The following is a 23,133-nucleotide window of genomic DNA, read 5'->3' as shown; positions in this document are numbered from 1 at the left end:
TTGAAAAGCCAGTAATGCATGGACATTCTTGTAACAAGTAAATACGTACTTCCGTTTTTATTGAAATATGGCAACAATCACTGAAAAGCGACTTCTTTTGAAGATGTGGACGAAATAGAGCGGAATATACACACATTTTCTGTATCGAGAACCAACGAGGTTATTTAAAATTATTGAAAATGGTAAACATGGTAAATGAATAGATATTAAATACTAGATCACATTTCAAGTAGTGTTGAGAGGTTAGGCTTATATTGGTGTTTTGTTACATCTCTCCTTTTCCCTTCCAGTTACTTTTTCCTATCCTTCTTCTCTACTCTTCTTACAGTTTTCATCCTCCTCTATCCCCTTCCCCATTTTTCTCTCATCCCCTGGCCCAGGTATTTAATTATTATACCTTTGATCAAAACGATCTACCTTGTAAGTGGAAATTTTAAAGAGACGACAATTTAGCGATATGTCCTTAAAAAATTATATTTTATTTTTAGCGAGATGTAATTATAGCAATTTATAATACTCACTTAAGAAGCTATAACAAATGAATGCAATTAATTTTTCGCGATATTAAATTCTAGCCCCAGACACTTGTTACTGAAATAAAATTTTAACCCATGGTAATAACATTGTTATTATTTTACCATGGGTTGAAAATTTATTACCGAAACAAGTGCCCACAAGTACTTCACAGCACCCTCGCTTATTAGGCAAAAATTAAATCCTCGGTAAAAATTCTGCTTATACGGAATCATATAGTCCATGCAAACACAATAAAAAAAAACGTCATCTATGGCTCGAGACGATGAATAAAAAATGACAAGGGTTAAAAGACGTTAATTGCAAACTGATAATTAAAATTTTGCAAAAGATTCAGATGATAAACAATCGATCGCCTTACTGATTTTACGCTATGTACATCTAAATGACGTTTATAAATATAAATATAATATATAGCTTTTTTTAGTTCCTTTCTTAAGTCATACTGAAAATCAACGGAAACTTGTCTAGAAAATAAATGCAGCATAGGGAAAACGATATATTTTGTTCATGCACAAATAAAAAAAAAATGCATTTACATCATGCAGAATATTTATCCCATTGCTTGAAAGTGGGAGGGTCTTTCCGTCCGTCTGGCTGTGCATGTGTTCGTCCGACTTATACTTTTTGATCTGACACATAATTTAGGTTTCCCATAGCAAAACATGGACACTGCAATTCTTTTTACATGTATAATATTAAAGAGTATCCATCTTTTATCTGCAACTCCTCCTATACCACTGAATAAAATGAAATGATACTTTCACAGATTCTTTATATCAGATAATGCCATTGTGCACCTATTTCGGATCTCCCAGAGCAAAACAAGGATTTAAGAATAGTAAAAATTTTGTTGTTTTTTTACTGAAAAATGTTAAAATTTAATCCAGAAAATTCAGAGTAGAAATGTAAGAAATCAAAACCAACTCGATCATCAGTGTTGTCAGTCCGTGCTCAAGTTTGTGATATATATCTTATACATGTACTGCATAAAGGGAGGTAACTCTTACATTCATTCACCATAATTCAATGCTCCCCCTGACTTTGTGCATACAATTAAAATGTTTTGCGACAAAATAAAATATAATCATCATTAAAGAAAGCTTATGATATATACACATTATGTACTTCCTATAAAAAAGATCATGAAACAATGACATACCATTCTGATGGAATAGCTATAGGCCAAATGCACCTGACGAATTGATGGTGTGCCCCCCCCCCCCCCCAGCTTCTGAGAATTTTTATTAGACACAAAAACTTATCAAGAATACATGATTTCCCAGTCCATCATTCTTATATTTCGATATCTGATATCATTGTTCACTTTTGTTGAGATTTAGAAATTGGCCCAGTACGACTATATATCAAACTACATATATAAGAATGATAGGCTAGGAAATCGTGTATTTTTTGATAAGTTTGTGTGTCTAATAAAAAATTCCAGAAGGGGGTGGTGGTGGTTGGGTGTTACACCATCTATTCGTCAGGTGCCTGTGGAAGAGGCAAGCCCCTACATAACATTATATACATGTTTAAAATTGCGGGGGCTCAACTTCATAAAAACTGAGATTCCAGATGATAATTTTAAATTATCATAGACGAATTTTTTAATATAATTTTTAGTCATAAAATTGTTCATATTTTCGGGTCAAGTACAAAATAAGACGAAAATAGTCCCATCCACATACTCTGCAGTAAATCGGTTTTGTTATTATAATATTTTTGTAAGATCATAAATATTCATGTATAATTATATCAATTATATTCTAATATAAATATATGAACAAAACATTTAATGCTAATTACTTTTTAATGAATATTAAACAAATGAAATTGTTTTCAGAACAATAATTTGAAAGGTCGACAGGTTGACAGGTCGACAGGCTTACAAGTCGACAGGTTGACAGGTAGACAGGTCAACAGTTTAAATTAAGAACAACAATTTGACAGGTCGACAGGTCGACAGGTCAACAGTTTAAATGAAGAACAACAATTTGACAGCAGGTTTGACAGGTCGACAAGTCGACAGGTTGACAGGTAGACAGGTTATATCATAAGATACATGTTTATTGAATGCCTGAAAGTCTAAATTTTATTCTCATTATATATGCGCAATGTCTGATAACAGTTAGATATATATACATCTCCATTTGACACAGAAACCAAATTACCTTAACAATGTGTATTATGCTGACTCATTTTACTATAAATAAGCTGAATATATAAATTGTCAGCATATGGAATGCCATATACGACAGCCAACTGCTTACTGCCAACTGCTGACTGCCAACTGCCACACATATTTGAATAAATTTTATTGTTATATTGATATTTATGTAAATTTAAAAAAAAAGCGCGGATCTATAGGACATTTTTTCCAAGAGGGTCACTCTGGTAAAAAAAAAATCCAACCCAGAAATTTCTTGACAAGAAAAAAATACATAAAGTCCTTTCCTAAATGTGAAAATTTATTTCGGCCGGGGAGAGGGGGTTCTTATGCGCCATACTGTGGTGCTTTGGCAATGGTGTGGGTCCTAGTTTGGCACCACGTGGCTCCAAAAACCCGGGAGAAGACAAGAACACGTTCGTCAGCTTCAGAGTTTAATTTTAGAACAACATAATGTAATTATTGAGACGCCGAACCCGACGGCAAATACACAACACGCAAGTTTCGAGATTATCTCCCTTGGTGCGCTCTTTCGTTGAGGAGGGGGGTTTCGTTGCCGCGTAAACAAACAGGTGGGACAGATATTTGATATTGTGTATGTTGGATACATTGCATCATCGATATACCGGTTTATCATAACTACACGATTGTCAGGATGCACTCTGCAGCTTGAGAATAACCGAATTAAAGTAAAGGCATCATTTTTAAATCAAAAATAGCGAAAAAAAAAAAGAAAATATCAGTGGATATGAGACTTTTCTGACGAAGGAAGAGATATGGACCTCTTATAAATACGATACACATGCATCTGGTCATTGCACGTCGGGAATCTAAATTACATATTGATTCTTTTCCTTATTTTAACTTAAAAACACTAACTTTTTAGAAAATGTTCGAACAATGAAAAAAATCTGTTACTTTGTATAAAGACTATGACGTTTTTTCGTTTTCAAGTACCCGAAAATTTATAGTAGAATTGTAAATATGCATAGTTGAGCTTGATAAAATCATCAAATGCATCACTGCATAACTTTATTATCTTTCTATGACATTTAATTAATTTTAAAAGCCATAAATATCGTTCTTTTATTTATGCACTTTTGTATACAGAGAAAACCTGTCCCACCTCCATGCTGAAATGGGTACTTTTTGCGCCTCTATCGTAGGAGAGTTACAATCTCGAAACTGGCGTCATATGATAAAACATATTGGTCATTTTATTCAATTCAAATTTACCAGGGTGACCCCCTTGGAAAAAATGTCCTGGATCCGTGCCTTTTTTTCCCCCTTTTTTGTAAAAATTCATATAAATATCAATACAAAAATAAAATTTATTCAAATATGTGTGGCAGTTGGCAGTAAGCAGCTGACAGTTGGCAGTAAGCAGTCAGCAGTTGACAGTAAGCAGTTGGCTGTCGTATATGGCATTCCATATCAGCACGTCTTATTGTCAATTAAAAATACATTTGAATAATGTTGTCAACCTGTCAACCAGATATAAAAGCACATTTATTAACAAATTTACTTTCAAACTTCACAGTATTATTGATGTCAACCTGTCGACCTGTCTACCTGTCGACCTGTCAACCTGTGGACCTGTCAACCTGTCGACCCGTCGACCTGTCAACCTGTCGACCTGTCAACCTGTTAAGCAGACATATAAGGATTTTTTTTGAACAAATGATATTTTATGACTTTGAAATATATATTTACACTAGTGTCAACCTTAGTAGCATTTATGATAATGTCAACCCGTCTGCCTGTCGACCAGATATAGTAGCATGCTTATGAACAAATGTTCATTTATGACTACTAAGCGCACATTAAAATTTATTGATACTTAAATAAAATCATATGTAAGATACATATCTTGTTTCGTACTTTATGATCCATTTTATATAATAATTGGTTGACAATATAGAATGCAATTGGTTTATATAACTAATTTACCAATAATGGCCCCAAATATTCATTAATATTCAAATTTGATTCATATGCAAAATATGGTAATTTATTTTATTTTATACATTTATGAATATTGATGAATATGCAAAAAAAAAATATTCTTACGAGAAAAAAAAATTGGAACTATTTTCGTCTTATATTGAACTTGAGCCATATTTTCTTGTATTTGGGAATTTAGTATGTTTATAAATGTAAACTTATTTTAATATTTATTGAATTATATGTCAATGTATAATTCAAATATCTCTATGTGGAGGAAATTAATCACTCTCTCACTTTCCTTTGCATTTAGCATAACCCCAATGGTTTTGGGGTTATTAGTTGAACCTTCGATCACACTTCCGGTAAAGCTAATGGCTGACGGAATGGGTCAGCTACCTATGGTTCTGGTGTTTTCGGCGCTGATTTTCCTCACATGGAGAGATTTAAGTCACAGTGAACAAGCACAAGACGTACAGAAGGACATCAAGACCCCCAAATTGTCTAAATTTGCTGGACCGACCCTTAAATTTTTGTTTTGGTAAGAATTTCTTACGAAAGATGGAACATCGGTTTTATTTACAACGCAGTCATGACTCAGTAACTTTGATTTCATCAAATTGCCTTGAACATTAAACTGAAAACGTGAAAATTATCTCATTCTGAAAATATTGATCTAATTTCATCATTCTAACTGTTATTATCACAATGGTAGATTCCCATGCATAATGCTTTCAATGTCATTCTCTTTTGTTACATGATTACATAATTATTCAATTCATGTGTACTTCAGTCTCTACTACTAATGTACTTTGCCTTTTTTTTTCTTCTGTATCTGTCTTATAAACATTAAGTTCAAAAATGCATGTACATTAATTAATTGCCATTAGGCCTAAATACTGATGCCCCATACCACAATATGATACATATGTATATATACATTGAAGAGTCATATGTCTATTTTATGTACATGTTTATATAGGTTCATGTATGTCTAAATGTTTTTTTTTTTTTTTCTTTTTCTGTCAACTATATTTTAGGCCTTTCTCTTGTAAGTTTGTACTCTTTATGCTCATTTGGGCACTGAATTAGTAATAAAACATATCTTATCTTATCTTATCTGTTACAATTTTTAACCTTGCGAAGACTTCCTTCATTAAATAAATTTTTAGCTACTTAAGAATTGACACTTTAGTTACAGACTAATGGCTTTGGTTACACAAAATTTTAGGCAACTAGGGCAAAAGCACAGTCGCACTTGTTTTTTCGTATATTGTATTTGTAACGTAGACCAAACCTGCACATGGGATGAACAGTATCAAACTAGCTTTAGATGCCGAATTTGACTTAGATTTTCTGGATGAGTGACTATTTAAAGTTTTAATGCTTAAGCTTTGGCACAAGAGGGGCAACTGTGGCAATATTATATTAAAGAGAGCAAATTGCATGTAGACTGTCAATATCTGTTCATTAGAATTGAGAGTCCTTGGTAACAACTTAGTAAAACTAAAACAATTTTCATCATTTCTCTTTTCAGTTACTCCTGAGGGTACAGGAAGGTCTTTGACCAGTATGCCCAGCTTCTTCATGAGCGATTTCCGGCACTTGACATCCAGGGTGATAACTACCCCCCACCCTCGGGTCGTGCCGCTGTCGCTCAGTTTCTAAGTATTTTCAAACTTGTTCTCATTGTTATGATTGTTAGTGGACAGAACCCATTTCCTCATCTGAATATGGAGACACCTAGTATTTTTAACTGGGCGTCAGAAAATAAGGTAAAATCTAAAATTCTTTCTACCGGTAGATATTTCCAAAACTGTCTTACTAAACATGGCAAAAGGATTAAAAAATTTAAGGGTTTCAAATATGTATATGTAAGTTGTAATGATAAGAAATTATTATTTACAGCTCTAGCTGATATTAATTTTACAACTGAAATAAATACTGATAAAAAGAAAGAGAATTCAATTTGGTTAATGGCGTGAGGAAAATACACCCAATGAATAAGAATAAAGATATATATAGAAAAAGAATTTATATTAGATTTTTACAACATTGTTGTCGTAAAACATGTAAGCTTCATTTGAAATTTACATAAAAGTAAAGAAGTTGTAAATTGAGATAGTTGAAAAGAAAAATAAGATGGAGTATTACAAAGTTGTCATTTTGCAGAATGTTGAATAATATTATGAACCCTATCCTTTTCGTTTGTTAATTGGAGATGGATCATATCCTTATCGTACATGTCAGAAATGTCTGTTCTGATTCTTTCAGATTTATGCTTGCCTTATGGTGTTTTTTATCAGCAATGCTATAGAGGGACAGATGATTTCTACTGGGGCTTTTGAAGTCATATTTAATGGTTTGTGAAGATATTTGTAATGATCAATACATAGAATTGTCATGTGATAGAAAAATGTATTTGGATTTATATTTACAGTATCAGGAATTGAAAATAAAGAACTGGAATAGAAGTGTATCATTATATTAATTAATGTAGAAACAACTAAGAACTCTCTAAATTTAAAGCTTTATTTATCAGATGAGCAGCCTAACAGATTGAAATACATGTATCTATTTTATTAAACAAATTTCGTTTTCTGCAGATGTTCCTGTGTGGTCAAAATTAGAGACAGGGAGAATTCCGCAACCTAATGAAATGTTTCAGATCATTGAAAACCACATGCGTTTATACACAAATCCAGTGCAATAAGAGAATAAGGACATGTTAGGTAGGTGTAAGGAGAGTACCTCTCCCAAAAAATAGAAAATTTTAAATACTTAAAAAATGAATCAATTAGTAACCCAAATTATACTGTATGACAGGGACAGTTTTAACTTTAAAAACTGTGAAGTGATTTGTTTAAATAAAAAACTGTTTTAAATCAGATCATACAAATAAAACTTGGGCAGCTATCAAATCCATTCTCATAATTTATGAATATTGGGTAGCTATCAAATTTATTCTCTTAATTTAATTTATGAATTGAAAGGAAATTGTCTACTCAAAAATTACTTCTATTGTTTTTAAATTATTTTCTTTTCTCTTTTTCAGTCTTCAAATAACAAAACTACTTGATTTATAACAGTAGTAGAAGAGCAGAAACTGAACCAATGAAAGCCTTCATTGCAAACAGCTTTGCTGTTAATGAAGTGTTGGATAACCAATCAGGATCTGTCTTCTGTTACTGTCAACCAATCAACAGTGATGTATTATCTGATGACTTTCATGTCTGATCTGAAATTTGACAAAATGTGATCAAGAATCTTTCATTTAAACATTTGTAATTTACAAATAATCCTTGTCCAAATTGAAGAAGTGGAGTTTTGTTCTATGAATGTGTTTGATGTAAATAGTGACATGAATTATTTCTGAGTGATGATGTGTGAATGAGGAACATAAATTATGTCATGATATATATTATTTGTGAACTTGATGTTAAGTAGAAGAATTAGATAATTATGGTATTGTGAAAGTGATTGTGGATCTTTATCAGCCCTCATTAGTTACACCTCTATCTGAAATTTTGATAATTTTAGACTAAAGGAAACTTGAATTTCATTTATTATTTGGATCCCTGTAACTAGCTAACATCAGCAATCATGATAATATCTTATAAATCAGTCAGCCCAATCCAAATATACCATAGAGGTACTAAAAAATTAAAGTATATATCCTATATGTATAAATTGATTTTGAACATTCCAGTACACTCTACACCTCTAATACACCTGAGATTTGTAGAAATTATCGTGAGTCTACAAATGTGATTTAACTTAGCTGCTCCTAGTTTTGTAATTGCAGTTTTGCAGGAGTTTGTATGTTTACAAAAAAGGTTCATTTTAATTTAATTAAATTATTAAAGTGATTTTTGAATGTAAAAAAAAATTAATTTGCACCTGAAAGTTGATGAAATTATTGAAGTAATTTTATTTCATGTGTGAATTTGATCTTTTGATCATATGTATTAAGCTTTACTATTATTTTACTTGTGTCAGTTTATTATTGTATGCAGAATTTCTTTGAGTAGAAATGCAGGCTGTGATTTGTGATGGCTTGTAAAATCTTACTTTTAAATAAACTTGTTTTTAAATACAGTGTCTAATTTAGTCATTTCAAAAAACATTCAATTTAATATATTGTATCCCTTTAGAATATGTACAGTAAAATCTTGTTATGTAGAACTCAATATGACTAAGGAGAACCTTTGGGATATCCAAGTATTCGAGATATTGAGGGTAAACTTCTTCAGGAATAAGAGGTTTGGACTTTGAAATGTGTGAGATACAGTAGTTCAACTACATATCATTAAAAGAAGAAAGTGTCCTTATAGAAAATCACTCACATAGGGGATTTTGTCATGGAATGGACAATTGGAAATTCTTCAGTATGTTAAGAGAGAACATTCTCTGACAAGAATTAGATAATAATATCAAAGTGCTAAAGTGATTTATTGAATAAATACAAAAGTCATTATTCCTTGTACCAGCAGGAAAAAATAGTTTAAGCAGATGATGATTTGATCAAAGGAAGAGGGTGGTCATCTGTTACACGACTTTGTCATCATTAGAGTAGGGAAAGGGAACATATTTGAAGAGAACTGACGTTGGTATCTCTAGTCATATAGACACATGTATAAAATATTTTATTCTCGTTCATCTCCTTCACCCTATAAGTTATTGATATTGGTACAGGTGACATAAATACAGTTAATAATAAAGACCTCAGATCTCTTATTTTGAAAGGTCCTAAATATAGGGAACCCTGATCCTTCAACTGGTGACGGAATTTCATAAATATTGATTCTGTTGAAGATTACGCCAGGTGATGGGACAGATATGAAAAAGAAGACGTTGACACTTTGTCAGAATGGAATAAATAAATGTGTCAGATCCATTTTACTATCACGTATGAAAAGATTGAGGAACAATAGATGGTTTTCCATTGAGGTGATTTAAGCAAGAGTTATTCCCCATGGCCGCCATGTTGGAGGCCCAGATCCCTTCATTATTCAACCAAGTTCAATTTGTTATACTGGTTACTGAGGTATTGACAACACTATTTTTCTTATGAATATACATTTGTTAAAGCCTCTTTAATTCATAATTTTAAGATTGTAAATATTTTCCCCCATAATTCTTGCATGCGTGTTTAAAATTGGTTGCTCAAAGAGGAGAATTCACTGCTTTGCCCTACAAGATGGCGGCTAAGGGGAATAACTCCGAGGCAAAATATGTCATAGGAAAACCATCTATAAACAGTAACTATGAAAACCATCTATCCTTCTGTGTTCAATAACCCAGAAGTGAAAAAGAATTTGATAGATGAAATGATCAGTACGTATTGGTTACTGCTGACAAAGCATGTAACAACACTGTCTTCGTTTGTAAGGCTCATTATATAAATTGTATTTTTAGAAGAACTTGGATTTACAAGTGGTATTCCAACTTACTCATAGTTCCCTTTCTAAGGAAGAAATTCTTCAGAATCATATGTCACTTTTGAATATTTTTTTAATATCTCTTAGAACCAAAATGAATTTGAACAGGATTCCGAAACTTTATAAACATCCTAACAAGATACATAGCGGGTTCCCGTAAATGTTCAAGCCTCTTTCTTTACTCTTCACTAATAAATCAAAATAAGTGAAGGAGAAACTTCAAGAGTACTGTGCATCAATATATTTAAGAAGTGTTGTAAATCACTTGTGGATACTTAAAAATTCCAAGGAACTTTTGGACAATTTGAAATTAAAAGATTTTACCAAAATCAACAGCTTAAAAACTTACGACTTTTCAACTTTAAACACAACCATCCCCGACGATAAATTTGAGTCCAGGCTTTTTTATATCATCGACAGCTGCTTTTTCAATAAAAATGGAACTCGTAAATTTACTTACCTTGTCATTGGTCATTTGCAAAATTTTGTTTAAAACATTCTGATTGTACACACAAGAACTCCGACGGAAATTGACACCAAAAAATGCTTGTGTGTCTGATTGACAATATCTATGTTGCACAGTACTCTTGAAGTTTTGCCTTCACTACTCCCATCCGAAAATGTGTAGTTGACCGTCAACTAGCCGTCAACTAGCAGTCAACTAGTCGTCAACTGATAATGCGAAAACAGTTGACCACTAGCTGTTAATATCTTAGTGAGGAGTAAAGAAAGAGGCTTGGTTAAGCTTTTACTGGAACCCGCTATGTATCTTTGTTTGTCAAGATTTTTATGATGGTAGTTCAAATTCATTTTGGTTCTTTGGGATCTTAAAAAAATATTCAAAACTGACATGATTTTGAAGAATTTCTTCTTTCGAGAGACTATGAGTGTAAGTTGTATTACCACTTGTAGAATTAAATCGAAGTTCTTCTGAAATACTGGTACAATTTACATAATGACTGAGCTCAACAGTACAATTCTGAAAAAGCTAACATAGATTTAAATAAAATGAATAAGAAAAATATGAACATACAATTGAAAAGCATAAACCAAACAATTATTTTTTTTTCGGTAATTTCTGTCATTTTCAACAGTTATGAAATATGAATATACCGAACTGAAATCAATCTAATCGATTTTTGTGTTTGACATACCAGTAATGACCAGTAATGACACCACTTTACTCATTATTACTAACATTACTTATCTATCTTTTACTTTTTGTTGATATATAGTCTGATGTTTAACCATAAAGGAAGTTATGCATTCAGTGTGCCCTCTATTTCCTTATAGGTTAGGACTTTCCCCCAGTACGTAACCATGTCAACATGACTCTACCTTTGTTTATGGAGGCAACTGACCGTATACTCGTATTGATCTATCATTTAACTTGACTGGTCACTTTAACCAAGAAAATAATTATTGTAACATTTATTTGCATTTATATACTTTTTGTTTAAAAGTTTTGTTATCTCCCTCTCCTACTTTCTCAATAAGTATGGTTTTTCCTTTCGTGTTATAAGAATGTCTTATTTTTATTGGTGTCAAATCAATATTTCGATATATAGCCAATGTTTTCAATTAACAATAGTTATTATCATATGCCAACTTGATATATCAATCACAGTAAACTCTAAATACAAGACACCACAAAATCCACCACAAACGAATCCTATGCTGATATTTTACCAATTAAGATGTTAATGACCATGCAACTGTATATGTCAATTTAACTATATAACGGAAGAAATGTCTTCAACATTTCCACCGTCAACTTTTCTTAATTATGAAGTACTTATTATCTTTTATCAAATACCTTTGGTGTTTATTACGTCTCTAAACTAGTACTCTTAGAGCATGTTGCGATTACACACAATACTCTAGAGCATGCTCATATCGTTTTTTAATACCCATTCTTATGTCGATATGATATAACCTGATGAGCTTGAGATAAAAGATACCACAGAGTCTGTCACATCTGTTTCATATTTGGACATTTTACTCGAAAAAAGGCATAAATGGTAATCTAACAACCAAGCTCTATGATAAACATGATAACTTTAACTGTTCTATCGTCAACTTCCCTTACTCATGCAGCAATATACCTTCATCCCCTGCATACGGAGTTTATATATCTCAACTGAGACAATACGCAAGATCATGATTTTCGTATGAACCATATCTTAAATGAGGTAAATTATTGACAAACAAGTTGATTGAGCAGGAATATCAGCGGTCTCGTTTGAAGTCATTATTTCGTAAGTTCTATGGTCGATACAACGACCTTGTCACCAAATACAATTTATCACTGAGTCAAATGCTGACTGACATTTTTCATACCAATTGTTAGTCCAATATTTATACTTTGAATTGATGACAGATTTTCCCGTTATTTTTCGATGAAGACAAGGAGCACTTGGCGTGTATGACCGGTTAGCAGGCGATGCTCACTCCTCCATGGCACCTGATCCCAGTCTGGTGTTTTGGAGGTCCGTATTTGCTCTGCTCCTATTTTGTATCATTTAATGGACTTTTGATCTTGAATACTGTTCGTTATCTCCATATATTTCTTTCTTTCTTTTTTTTTTGATTTGTGAATTTGTTCTCAATCCTATCTTTGTTTATGATTTATTAAAATTGCATAAAAAAGGGGAAATTAACGATCAGTATTTTAAAGAAATACAAATGATACAAATCTGATAACAGGGCTTAACAAGACTCCTTGGAAATTTTAGAGAAGGGATCGGGTGGCTTGGACAGATAAGCATCCTACGTTGACCGGTTACACCCACCGTAAGCCCCATGTACAGATGAACTGGGTAATCCTTTTTAAATTGAATATATACAGAAAGCAATAATCTTTAAACGATATCAATCAGGCAGTTAAATTAAACATATGGAAGCAAAGACCTAACAATCAGTATGATAAGCGTCGGCCAAAGTACTTACCCAATGCTAATATATTTAAGATAACAATGTCATTATGGGGGTTATTTACAAACTACTTATTTTAAACTTGGTTGTCAAAACCCTTGTATCATAAACTTATTTGTCAATAGCTTAACTCCATTTAAAAATTATCGTACTTGAAACATGCTCTTGAGTATCGAATAAGTTGCATGACGTAATCACAATGCAGATGATAGCAGAATACCGGAGTATAAGTAATAAGGGTAGTTGACGATGAAAAATTTATTCAATTTTTAAAAAAAAAGTTAATGGTATCTTTCAGTTCTTAAAAAAAACATGTTTATAAATGTAAACTATTAAGCACAATGTAATCTGCTGTTATTTTTGAAACATTTCAACTTTCTACGAGTTTCAAAAACAGCACAAAGTTTTAAAACTAACAATAAGTGAAATATTTTAAACATTTCTCTTGTAAATGCTCTGAGAAAAACAATAAAACTCGTTCTCAAAATATTAGCTCTTCTAGACCTTTCTCACCTTCCCCCAAACAGCACAACCAAGGCTGTTAAAAAGTCTTATTTTACTTTAACTTCAACACTGAAGCGTCAGAAAATTGTAATTTCTGCTAAATGTCTTATAAGTATTCTGCTAAAGAGTCTAAAAATGAGATTATTCGTTAATAACTACTTTTACAATTTTTTCTGCATTCCTAAATTGATAATGTCAGATTTTTTATATATACGATAGTCTAATCAGTCTTTTTTTGTTTTTTTTTTAATTTATAACTTATTAATGATTTAAACATTGCCTTTCGCCATTTATGTAAGGGATGCCAAGGTTTTGCTTTAGCCTTTAAATGTTTATAAAAATTAGGAAAGGCATTTAATGTAACATAAAAATTATTTTAAATGGACAATGAAATCAAGCGATGACATTATTTATGGCTTTACAGATAATCGATGTAAGCATATTCCATCAACGCTATTGCCTTCTCAATCAACGTGAATGGAAAACTTTATAATGTGTTGTTATTGTCTAAAATCATTGAGGTTAAGACGGTTAAAGGTAATTTATTGTCATTTAGACGTATGAGGAGACAAAGGTCAACGAAAATCGAGGAAGTAAATTCCAGTGAGCAAAATATATATTAAAAAAATAAATACTGAGTAAATAAAATAAAAATGAAATAAAAAAAATAATATTGATTAAAAAAAATCTGGAAAAATGTAAACGTACAAATAATATTCGAAGAATATGCATATGTTTACTTTTATTCCGAGATTATCTGATAACATCTGAATACATTTACCAGGAAACTTGAGTTTTGATTAATGAGCACGAATTAACAAACATTTTTTATTTATTAGAATTACATTGTTTATTTGTATTCTTTTAAATGATGATATATTCATTTAAAAGACATTTTCAGGAACATTTATAATAATTTATTTGAGTTATATAATTTATTTTTTCAAAGTAAGAAATATACGATTAAATATATCTACAATAAAATTTTCACAAACTCTTTAGGCAAAAAAATTGCACGTCTCTTCTTTTTTGTTAAATGTATAGATGTTTGAAATTATATGCAATCACTTTTTACATGTGGTATATTTAGATTGACAAAATAAAATATTTTATATTCTTTATTTTTATTCATTCTTTTAATCAAATAACTCAAAACTCCAACAATTTTCGAATAAAAGAAAAAAATCTTGTGATCTCTGAAACACGTGCTGCCATAGAAGATAAACCAAATATATTTTTTTGGTTTTTAATATTTTTTAGCATTCTTGCATTAGTTAGGAAAAATCTAGAAAACATGCAGTTATAATAATTAATCTAGAAAACATGAAGACATTTTTATAGAATTGATTTGATAAAGATTTTGTTCATAATTCCTGCTAAAATTAAATCTTTTTAAAAATCGAAAAAGACGAGGGAAAAAAAATCACGATTTATTCATTTTTTTTTCTTGGGATTTAATTGTCCAGAAATTAATTTTTCGCAAACAAATAAAATTCACTGTGATTCTTAATTTTCTGATGTTAAAACTTCGTATTTTCAAGAGAGACTTTTGAAGTTTACGAAATCTTTCCTATCAGAGTGTTTTTGTAATTTAGTAGCAGTACTGCTAGTTTTCTACTGTTTGCAATGCAATATCTTCTGACTAAATGATATTTTGTCCTACATAAGAAAATATGTACATTTTAACCCGGAGGCGATATTTTCAAGTGTTTATTTCATAGAGTAAACCTGCTAAAATTGTGTAATTTTGACAAGCCTCAAGTTCAGTAACTGATTCTTTTTATTTGATGTAAATACTGTTTTGAGATTCTCTAGTTTTTTGCAACAAGTATTTTAAAAAAAATTCTAAGCATTGGCGAAAAAAGTGTTTCTATCATGACTTATATGATACCCAAATATGAATATCCCTTTTCTCGGTTCTCTGCAATTCACAGGACAATTAAATTGCAGAAAATGTTGCATTTTTGTGTATAATTAAGAGGTGTAACTTTTTCCCGGAAGACTAAATTAATTTTGCATGTGATAATTAAAAAGGCAGGTTCTTACGACCGTTACGTTGTACTAATGACAATAAATTAGTGTAATGATGTAAAACTAGCGGTCAGTTTAGAAGTCTTAAGTACAATGTGTAGTTGTTTTTGTTAGTGGTCATATACCTGTCAAGTAAGGTCAGACCCGGTCAAACGGTTCCGCCATCTTTTCCCACAAAACAGGTGTATTGTATCATTAGCCTAACGACCCACCCATCAATCAGGAGTTACCGCGGAATTAGGAAAACGTCTGCTATAAAAGTCCGCCACAATCGGGGTCTGCTGCACATTGCCAAAGATCCAGAAAGGTAAGGTATGTGTTCCATCATATGTATGCAACAGGGATATCTTAGAAATATTTTAATTGCTTTTAAGCATGCGAAAAATTATCATACTTTTTTTTAAAGTGAGCTTTATTTACAGTCCAAGCAGAATAAGATTTTTTTTAAAAAAATGATTTCATAGAAAAAATAATTAATTGAATTAATATAAGCTCTTTTGAGAACTATAGTAATAAAAATAAGTTCAAATATCTTTTTAAATACCATATATATATATATGCTTTTTTTTTTACCTGAAACATCAACATATATATAAAAAAACCATATTCTCTCAGTGGCAAAGGAAGTATCAAAGATATAGTAAGAAGTGAAATAAGAAGCTAGAGAGTTAGTGAGACTCTTGCTTATGTAAAATTGTCTAAAAAACTAATATGTCATAAATATTTTAAATAATGCAAAATTTTGCAGAAAAGGAAAACTCTATATAGGCAAAACAAAAAGAACATTTAAGGTGGCTAAGAAAATAAAGCTTTGCCTGGAAAAACCGCACACGTTTGTTAATTAGATATTAATCTTACATACATTAACAATTAATATACCGACATGGAATCATAACGGTATTTTGGGCATTAGTACTATATTGTCGTAATGCATTGTTAATGTATAAACTAGTATTTTGGTTAGCTTTGAGGCTATTCAGCAGGTCATAGCCAGGTACTTAACAAGACGTTTTTAACACAAAAAGCAATTAACCTTCTGATATGTTTGGTTTAATGACGAGGAAATTATCGCTAATTAAGATGGATCCGTAGCAATAGATTTGGGTAAAAATGTTCTCTCTATGCATGCTATAAAGAAATTTCTTCCAGATAAATGCATATAACTCATTTTTTTTTAAATGACAAAGTATGTATGCAAGTTTTGCTCCATAATATCAATATATGCATTCAAAATTGCTAACGTACAATCCTTTTTCAAAAAATGCAATCTGACCTTCTTCTACAATTTCTTTTTATCCAATCTACCTACACTTTGTACTACAAAACCCTTGCTTAAAACATGCTAGTACCGAACATGCTGTTAATTTATATATTTCAGTTTAAAATGTCGTCATCAGTTATCCTCCTTTGCTGCCTACTAGGCGTCGCCATAGCAACCCCTTACTATGGCGGAGGATGGAATGGCGGCTGGAATGACTGGGATGACGATGACTATTACAGAGGTGGATACATCGGCTTCCGGGGCCCATACGGGGGCAGGGGAATAATTGGTGGATACGGCTACGGTATGAATGGCTATGGTAGAGGAGCCATAGGTGGCGCCTATTATAACCCATACTCCGGTCGTGGAGGAATCGGAGGTATCCGTTACGGATACGGCAGCGCTGGTTATCCATATGGTGGTGGATACGGTGGTATCGGGGGCGGATACGGTGGTATTGGAGGCGGATACGGAGGTATCGGAGGCGGATACGGTGGTATCGGTGGAGGATACGGAGGTATCGGTGGCGGATATGGTGGTATTGGAGGCGGATACGGTGGTATCGGAGGTGGATATGGCGGATACGGAGGAAGAGGTTACCGTGGAGGTATCGGTGGATATCCCAGTTATCGAGGAGGAATCGGAGGATATCCAAATTACAGACCTAACTATGGCTACAAAGGTAAGAAAAGATACTAGTAACTTGATTTATGAGAGTACCGCATATAAACAGCAAATTATAATTAAATTATGGGAAGGAGATACCTTTGCTATTTAAAGAAATAAACATTATATAACCGTATTTCACAGATACAAAGAGTAATGCATAGTTTTTATTGATAAGAAAAGATTGAAAGTTTCCAATACTTGATAGAGATTTAAAGTACAGTGAGCCTCAAACAATTCGGATGTTTTATCATTCTCGTAAATATTTTATTTTTATTCTCAGTTACATCCAACATGATGAAAATGTATTTTTTTCTTTTTCCAGGAAAGAAGAATGTGTACTAATTACTCTATAAATTGACATTAAAGCATTCAATGTACTTATTTATTTATTAACATCTGTATTTTTCACAGAATAAAATAATGAAAATGTGTATTTGCAAAAGAGTTCGTTATATTTTCTTTTGGGATTAGAAATAGTTTCTAAATGTAGAGAATTTTGACCCGTCGACGGGGAATGCTTACTCCTGCATGGCCCCCAGATCCCACTTCTGATATTTTAAGAGATCCATGTTTGCTTTGCTCTCGATATATCTTTTTCAATGGAATTTTGAGCTTGAATACTGTTCGTTAACTTATCTCTATTTCTTTTGAAAAGTCAACGGATAAAACAAATTAACCCTTAAAAAGTTACTGCGTTGCTACAAACTACACACAAATGTTTTTGAACAAATAGAAGCGGATTTGCTATTCTCCTGGCTAGGAAAAAACCGAATTTATATTGAATTTTTTTAAATATACTTTCATCACCTGCATACGGGGTTTATATCTCTCAGTTGATTTGATACACAAGGGCCTGTATAAACAATTTTAAAAACTCGATAAAGTTATTGACAAACAAGTTGCTGAAACAAGAATATCAGCAGTCTCGTTTCGTAAGTTCTATGGTCAGATAAGATAAGTTAATATTTATTTAAAGTCGGGTACATCAACAAAAATATTAGCTCTGAAGTGTTATTTCTGATAACGGAATACAGTGGTGGATACAATTACCTTGTCAGCAAATAAATGTATCACTGAGTCAAATGCTGATTTACGATTTTCATACTTATTGTTAGACCATTATTTACACACTGAATTGTCGACGGATTTTTTTCCCATATTTCTCAATCATGACAAGGAGCACATGGCTGGTGTGACCTGTCGGCAGGCTATACTCACTCCTTCATGGTACAAATTGATCCCATCTCTGATGTATTGGAGGACCATGTTTACTCTTCTCCTATTTTGTAATGTTTAATGAACTTTTTTTTTAATCTTTAAAAAAAAAAACTGTTCGTTATCTTCAAATATTTCAATTTTCTTCCTTTTCATTACTTTTGATTATAAAGCCATTTGTAACTCAAATTTGAAAGAAGTGTGAAAAGTCAACCGTTTCATGGCTCTTTCACCCCTATGTAAAATATGGATCGATAAAATACATTTTAAACTTTCCATCCACTTTTTATGCACGATTTATAGAAATGTATCAGACTAATGAAAATACAGTTAATTACATTTTATCCATGAGAATTCATTCTTAATTGTTTGCAAAACTGACAGTCGCTATTTTCAATTCCTGCTTTCTAACTTAAATTATATGAAACAAAGGTATTTTTGAGTGAAATATATGGAGAAAACGAACAGTATTCACACCCAAAAACCATTCAAACAATAAAAATCAGAAACAGAGCAAATACGAGGCTCCAAAACATCAGAGGTGGGATCAAGTCCCATGGAGAAGAGAACATCACCTGCCTACCGGTCACATACGCCGTGTGCTCCTTTTCATGTTCAAGATAAAAAAAAATCCATACACAATTCAGTGTATGAATAATGGTCTAACAATTAGTGTGAAAAAGGTCAAAGTAATAAACTTTCGAAAATGAATCAAATAACTTGCATAGTTTTAAAACATCCATTGTTAGTGACAACAGTGATCTCTATAATTTTAAATACATTTACTATATATATATATATATATATATATATATATATATATATATTTGTAAATGTTGATATTAAAGAGAACTGTTTGAATAACCTTTCACATCAACTAATTTGTTTTTCGTCGTCATAGATGTAACAAGCTTTTTACAGACTGAACCAGTTAAGGGGATATATAAGCCATATGCAACTGAATATCGAAAAATAAATAAAGGAAACAGAAAATAAAATTATAGATGATCATTTTTATGATCATGTATTATATCGTTTGCGTGATAATGTTACAAACACCACTTCTTGAATATGTTGTAGCACGCTACTTTCAATTTTATTACATCTAAAAGTCCCGAAAATGCAAAAAAGTATTAGTGTAATAAGTTATCAAAATATCAAAAATTAACTTTGTTTACTATTAATATAAGCGTGATCTTATAAGATTTTCAATGGTTATTAATTTTTCTAGTTTTACAATTCGACCAATTATCATACCACATTACACCATTAAAAAAGAAATTAAATACAAATGTGGTTAAGATGTGTAACTCCTTCTCTTTTTTATTGAAGCACCGGCGATACAATGTAAAACAAGAGATAATTAATTTTGGTAATTAATATGGACAACTGAAAGAAAAACGAAATCTTGTAATGTGTAATCACAACCAAGAAACCTAGACAACTATCTGATCTTTTTTTATATATAAAAAAAAGACCATGTCTGTTTTTGGTCACAATTTCTAAAAACATTTCAAATGTACAATAAGTTACAATGGATTCTCATTACCTCAGACACAAGACAAGAAACATTTAATAATTAATGTTAGCTTATCTTGATAAGGCCATGACCCCTTTATCAATATAAAAATAAAACTGTAAAATACATGAATTACCAATAGCATAAAGTCAGGATGAGTAGCTTACTCTGCCTCCTTGGTCTTCTATTGAGTATCGTCTGCGCCTACGGAACATTTGTACCGTACATAGATACGACGCCATCCCAGATAACGGATTACTCCGGATCTTTCAGCACGGACACCGGAATTAATTACGCACAGGACTTTGCAGGAAGCGGGTTGTTTACAGGCGGTGGGTCTTTGGCGGAACCCAAAATGCAGTCTCCCTCGGAAATTTACCCTTCTGTTCAATCACTACCCGTCGGTGCTACTGATTCAAACCTTTCACCATTTATACCAGGGGGATTTCCAAATGATAACAACAACCCCATTTTAGCTCAAGGATTTTCATCTCCCTATGTTGGTAACTGGCAGTCTTCATTTGGTTGGCAGGGGTTTGGAATACCGGTGGAAGGACCCACAACTTTAAATGCAGGAACAATAGGGTTTGTTCATTTCATGTAATAATGATACATTATCTTCATAAGTATTTTAAAATCCATAATGGAAATGTCATACAAAGATTTTAACCCATGTTTTTTTTCGTTTATTTTAAATGTACATGTATTTTATAATACTTTTTTATGAAAAGAACCTCATATTCAAGAAAATATTGATGTTTAAATCTGACAATTTTCATCACACTATTAACAGTTCCCTGACCCATTCCCTTCCTGAGATTCATAAAGTCAAAACTTTAATGTTAGTCCCAGCATCAAAAACAACATTGAATTAAATGAATTTTATATTGTAAAAATTATCTTTCTTTCCATTTAGCTGAACAAGTAGATAATTAACAGTCTAACAAAATTGTAATATATGTTTATTTTAAAAACAAAATTTACCGTTATTTTGATTGTGACAAGGAATGTCCAGGACTCGAATTTAACAAAAGCACCTGATCCAAATTCTGGAATTTCAAGGATCCCTGTTTATGCCCTGTTCAAAGATTTATATTGTTTCTATGAGATCATTCAATGTTTGCTATCTTTACCCTTTTTCATTTAGAAGTAATGAAATCGGATTTGCAAGTCAGCTGTCGAGCCCGACCTTTGGAACAAGTTTCACGAGTCCATCATCTGGATTCTCGATCGGGAACGGTTTTGCTGATAATTCCTTAGAATCGGGTTTCGGAAGTAACTTACTTTACAATAGAATGGGAGATAATTCATTTACTCCAAGGTTAAACAGTGTTCCTGTTGGTCTTGGAGGCAGCAGTACTCTGTACCCTGACTTTGGAGGGAATTCGATTGATTCCACATTTGGCGACACTTCTTTCAGCACGACTGGTGGTTTGTCTGGAGTCTTGAGCACAGCAGTTAATGATATATCATCTACTTTGATAAAGAGCTTTGGTTCAGCTGATATCACAAACAATGAAAGTAACAACAACATATATCATACAGGTATAATATCTGTCTCTTTCTTGATAGCCAAATACATGTATACGCTAGATTATAGGTTTGTCATTCATGAAATTTCGGTAATACTATTCATTTCTAATCTCTCTACCTAATTTTAATGTATATATTCAATAGGTATTTCCATGTGTATTGTGCTGATTTATAATCATTTTCTTTAAATGGAAATTGTTTATTTCATTTTTGTAGGTTTTCCAATGAAATTATTTTGAGCGTACATTCAACTCTTTGTAACCCAAAAAGTATCAAGATTATGGAATTCATTCTATCAGATATATTCAATAAAACATACCAAAGAAAGTGAAAAAAATACCAAAGAAAGTGAAAAAAATTGTAAAAAATAAAGTTTTGACGATCTAATATGTTTTTAAGCTAACAAATGATGCACGAGATAATTTTACAATAATGATAAACAATCAATATAACAAAAAATTGTCTGTGACTATTAAAAAGCAAAATTTTTCAACATTATGTTTCAAATTTATACATGTATTTTTAAATTTTTTGATTTATCCAATACTTTATTTAAAAAAAGAAAATCTGTAAAAAGATATACTATTTTCTCATAATGTTCACAGAACAAATGGTCCTTTTTAATGATCGTAAACACAACACCTGACGGGCCTCGTCGCTTCTGTTTTGTACACATTCCATATACAACTGTCACTCATTCTATCCGCGAATTCCCTTTACTGCTCAATAGGACATTTACATTATGTACAATATCTATTAAGTGAGTAAAAAAGCTTTTGAAATATTTTAACATATTTAATCAAGAGAGAAAAAGAAAGCATGAATAAAGTGAGAAGAAAAAATTGCCTTATAGAACAATAATAATTACAACGAACAGTTAATCATCAACCTTAACAGTCAATTGGAACAATACAAATCAATGCAAATGTCCAAAAGCATCAGAGGTGGAAAGATACGAAATTACAATCACCAATGAATATTAAGTAAACTAATAGAAAATGTTATCAGTAGGGTTATTTCACTCTCATTCTTCAAATTTAAAAATCAACCAGTCATTGAGTTCAAAAATACAAATCCAACCGGAATCAATCCAAATCCATCCAAGATCTACAACAGGTAAATAAATATAAATATTATAAAAGAAATATTCACCTTGGAAAAATGTTAAAACTGATTATTTCTTCAAAGCAATTTCTTCAACTTTGATTTTAAAGAATTTTGAAAAGAATGATTTGTACCACAACTTATGCATTTTTTAAAGAAGAGTATAGCATACTTTAAAAAAATAATTTTAAAGAAAATAATTGTTTATTTACCCTTTAAACAATTTTATTGAATAATTCAATATATAGGAATTATTATGGAATTAGATATCTAT

At 31.6% G+C, this 23,133-nt stretch overlaps 2 protein-coding genes across 2 annotated transcripts; both read left to right on the top strand.

Moving 5' to 3' along the window:
* The first annotated feature begins 4,997 nt into the window (after nucleotides 1–4,997).
* On the top strand, nucleotides 4,998–8,742 carry LOC134259774 (thioredoxin reductase-like selenoprotein T1b). The gene is made up of 5 exons (XM_062742380.1): nucleotides 4,998–5,189; nucleotides 6,186–6,423; nucleotides 6,923–7,010; nucleotides 7,255–7,380; nucleotides 7,704–8,742. The coding sequence occupies exons 1-4, from the start codon at nucleotides 5,023–5,025 to the stop codon at nucleotides 7,359–7,361; spliced, it is 600 nt and encodes a 199-aa protein (XP_062598364.1). The 5' UTR covers nucleotides 4,998–5,022; the 3' UTR covers nucleotides 7,362–7,380; nucleotides 7,704–8,742.
* An 8,198-nt stretch (nucleotides 8,743–16,940) lies between these two features.
* LOC134259768 (ctenidin-1-like) lies at nucleotides 16,941–17,830 on the top strand. The gene is made up of 2 exons (XM_062742373.1): nucleotides 16,941–17,501; nucleotides 17,811–17,830. The coding sequence occupies exons 1-2, from the start codon at nucleotides 16,943–16,945 to the stop codon at nucleotides 17,828–17,830; spliced, it is 579 nt and encodes a 192-aa protein (XP_062598357.1). The 5' UTR covers nucleotides 16,941–16,942.
* The last annotated feature ends 5,303 nt before the right edge of the window (nucleotides 17,831–23,133 follow it).

Source organism: Saccostrea cucullata, unplaced genomic scaffold (assembly GCF_032062105.1).
Source record: "Saccostrea cucullata isolate Sc308-1 unplaced genomic scaffold, CSIRO_AGI_Scuc_v1 ctg452, whole genome shotgun sequence".
NCBI lineage: Eukaryota > Metazoa > Mollusca > Bivalvia > Ostreida > Ostreidae > Saccostrea > Saccostrea cuccullata.
This window is presented reverse-complemented; position numbering and strand designations above follow the sequence as displayed.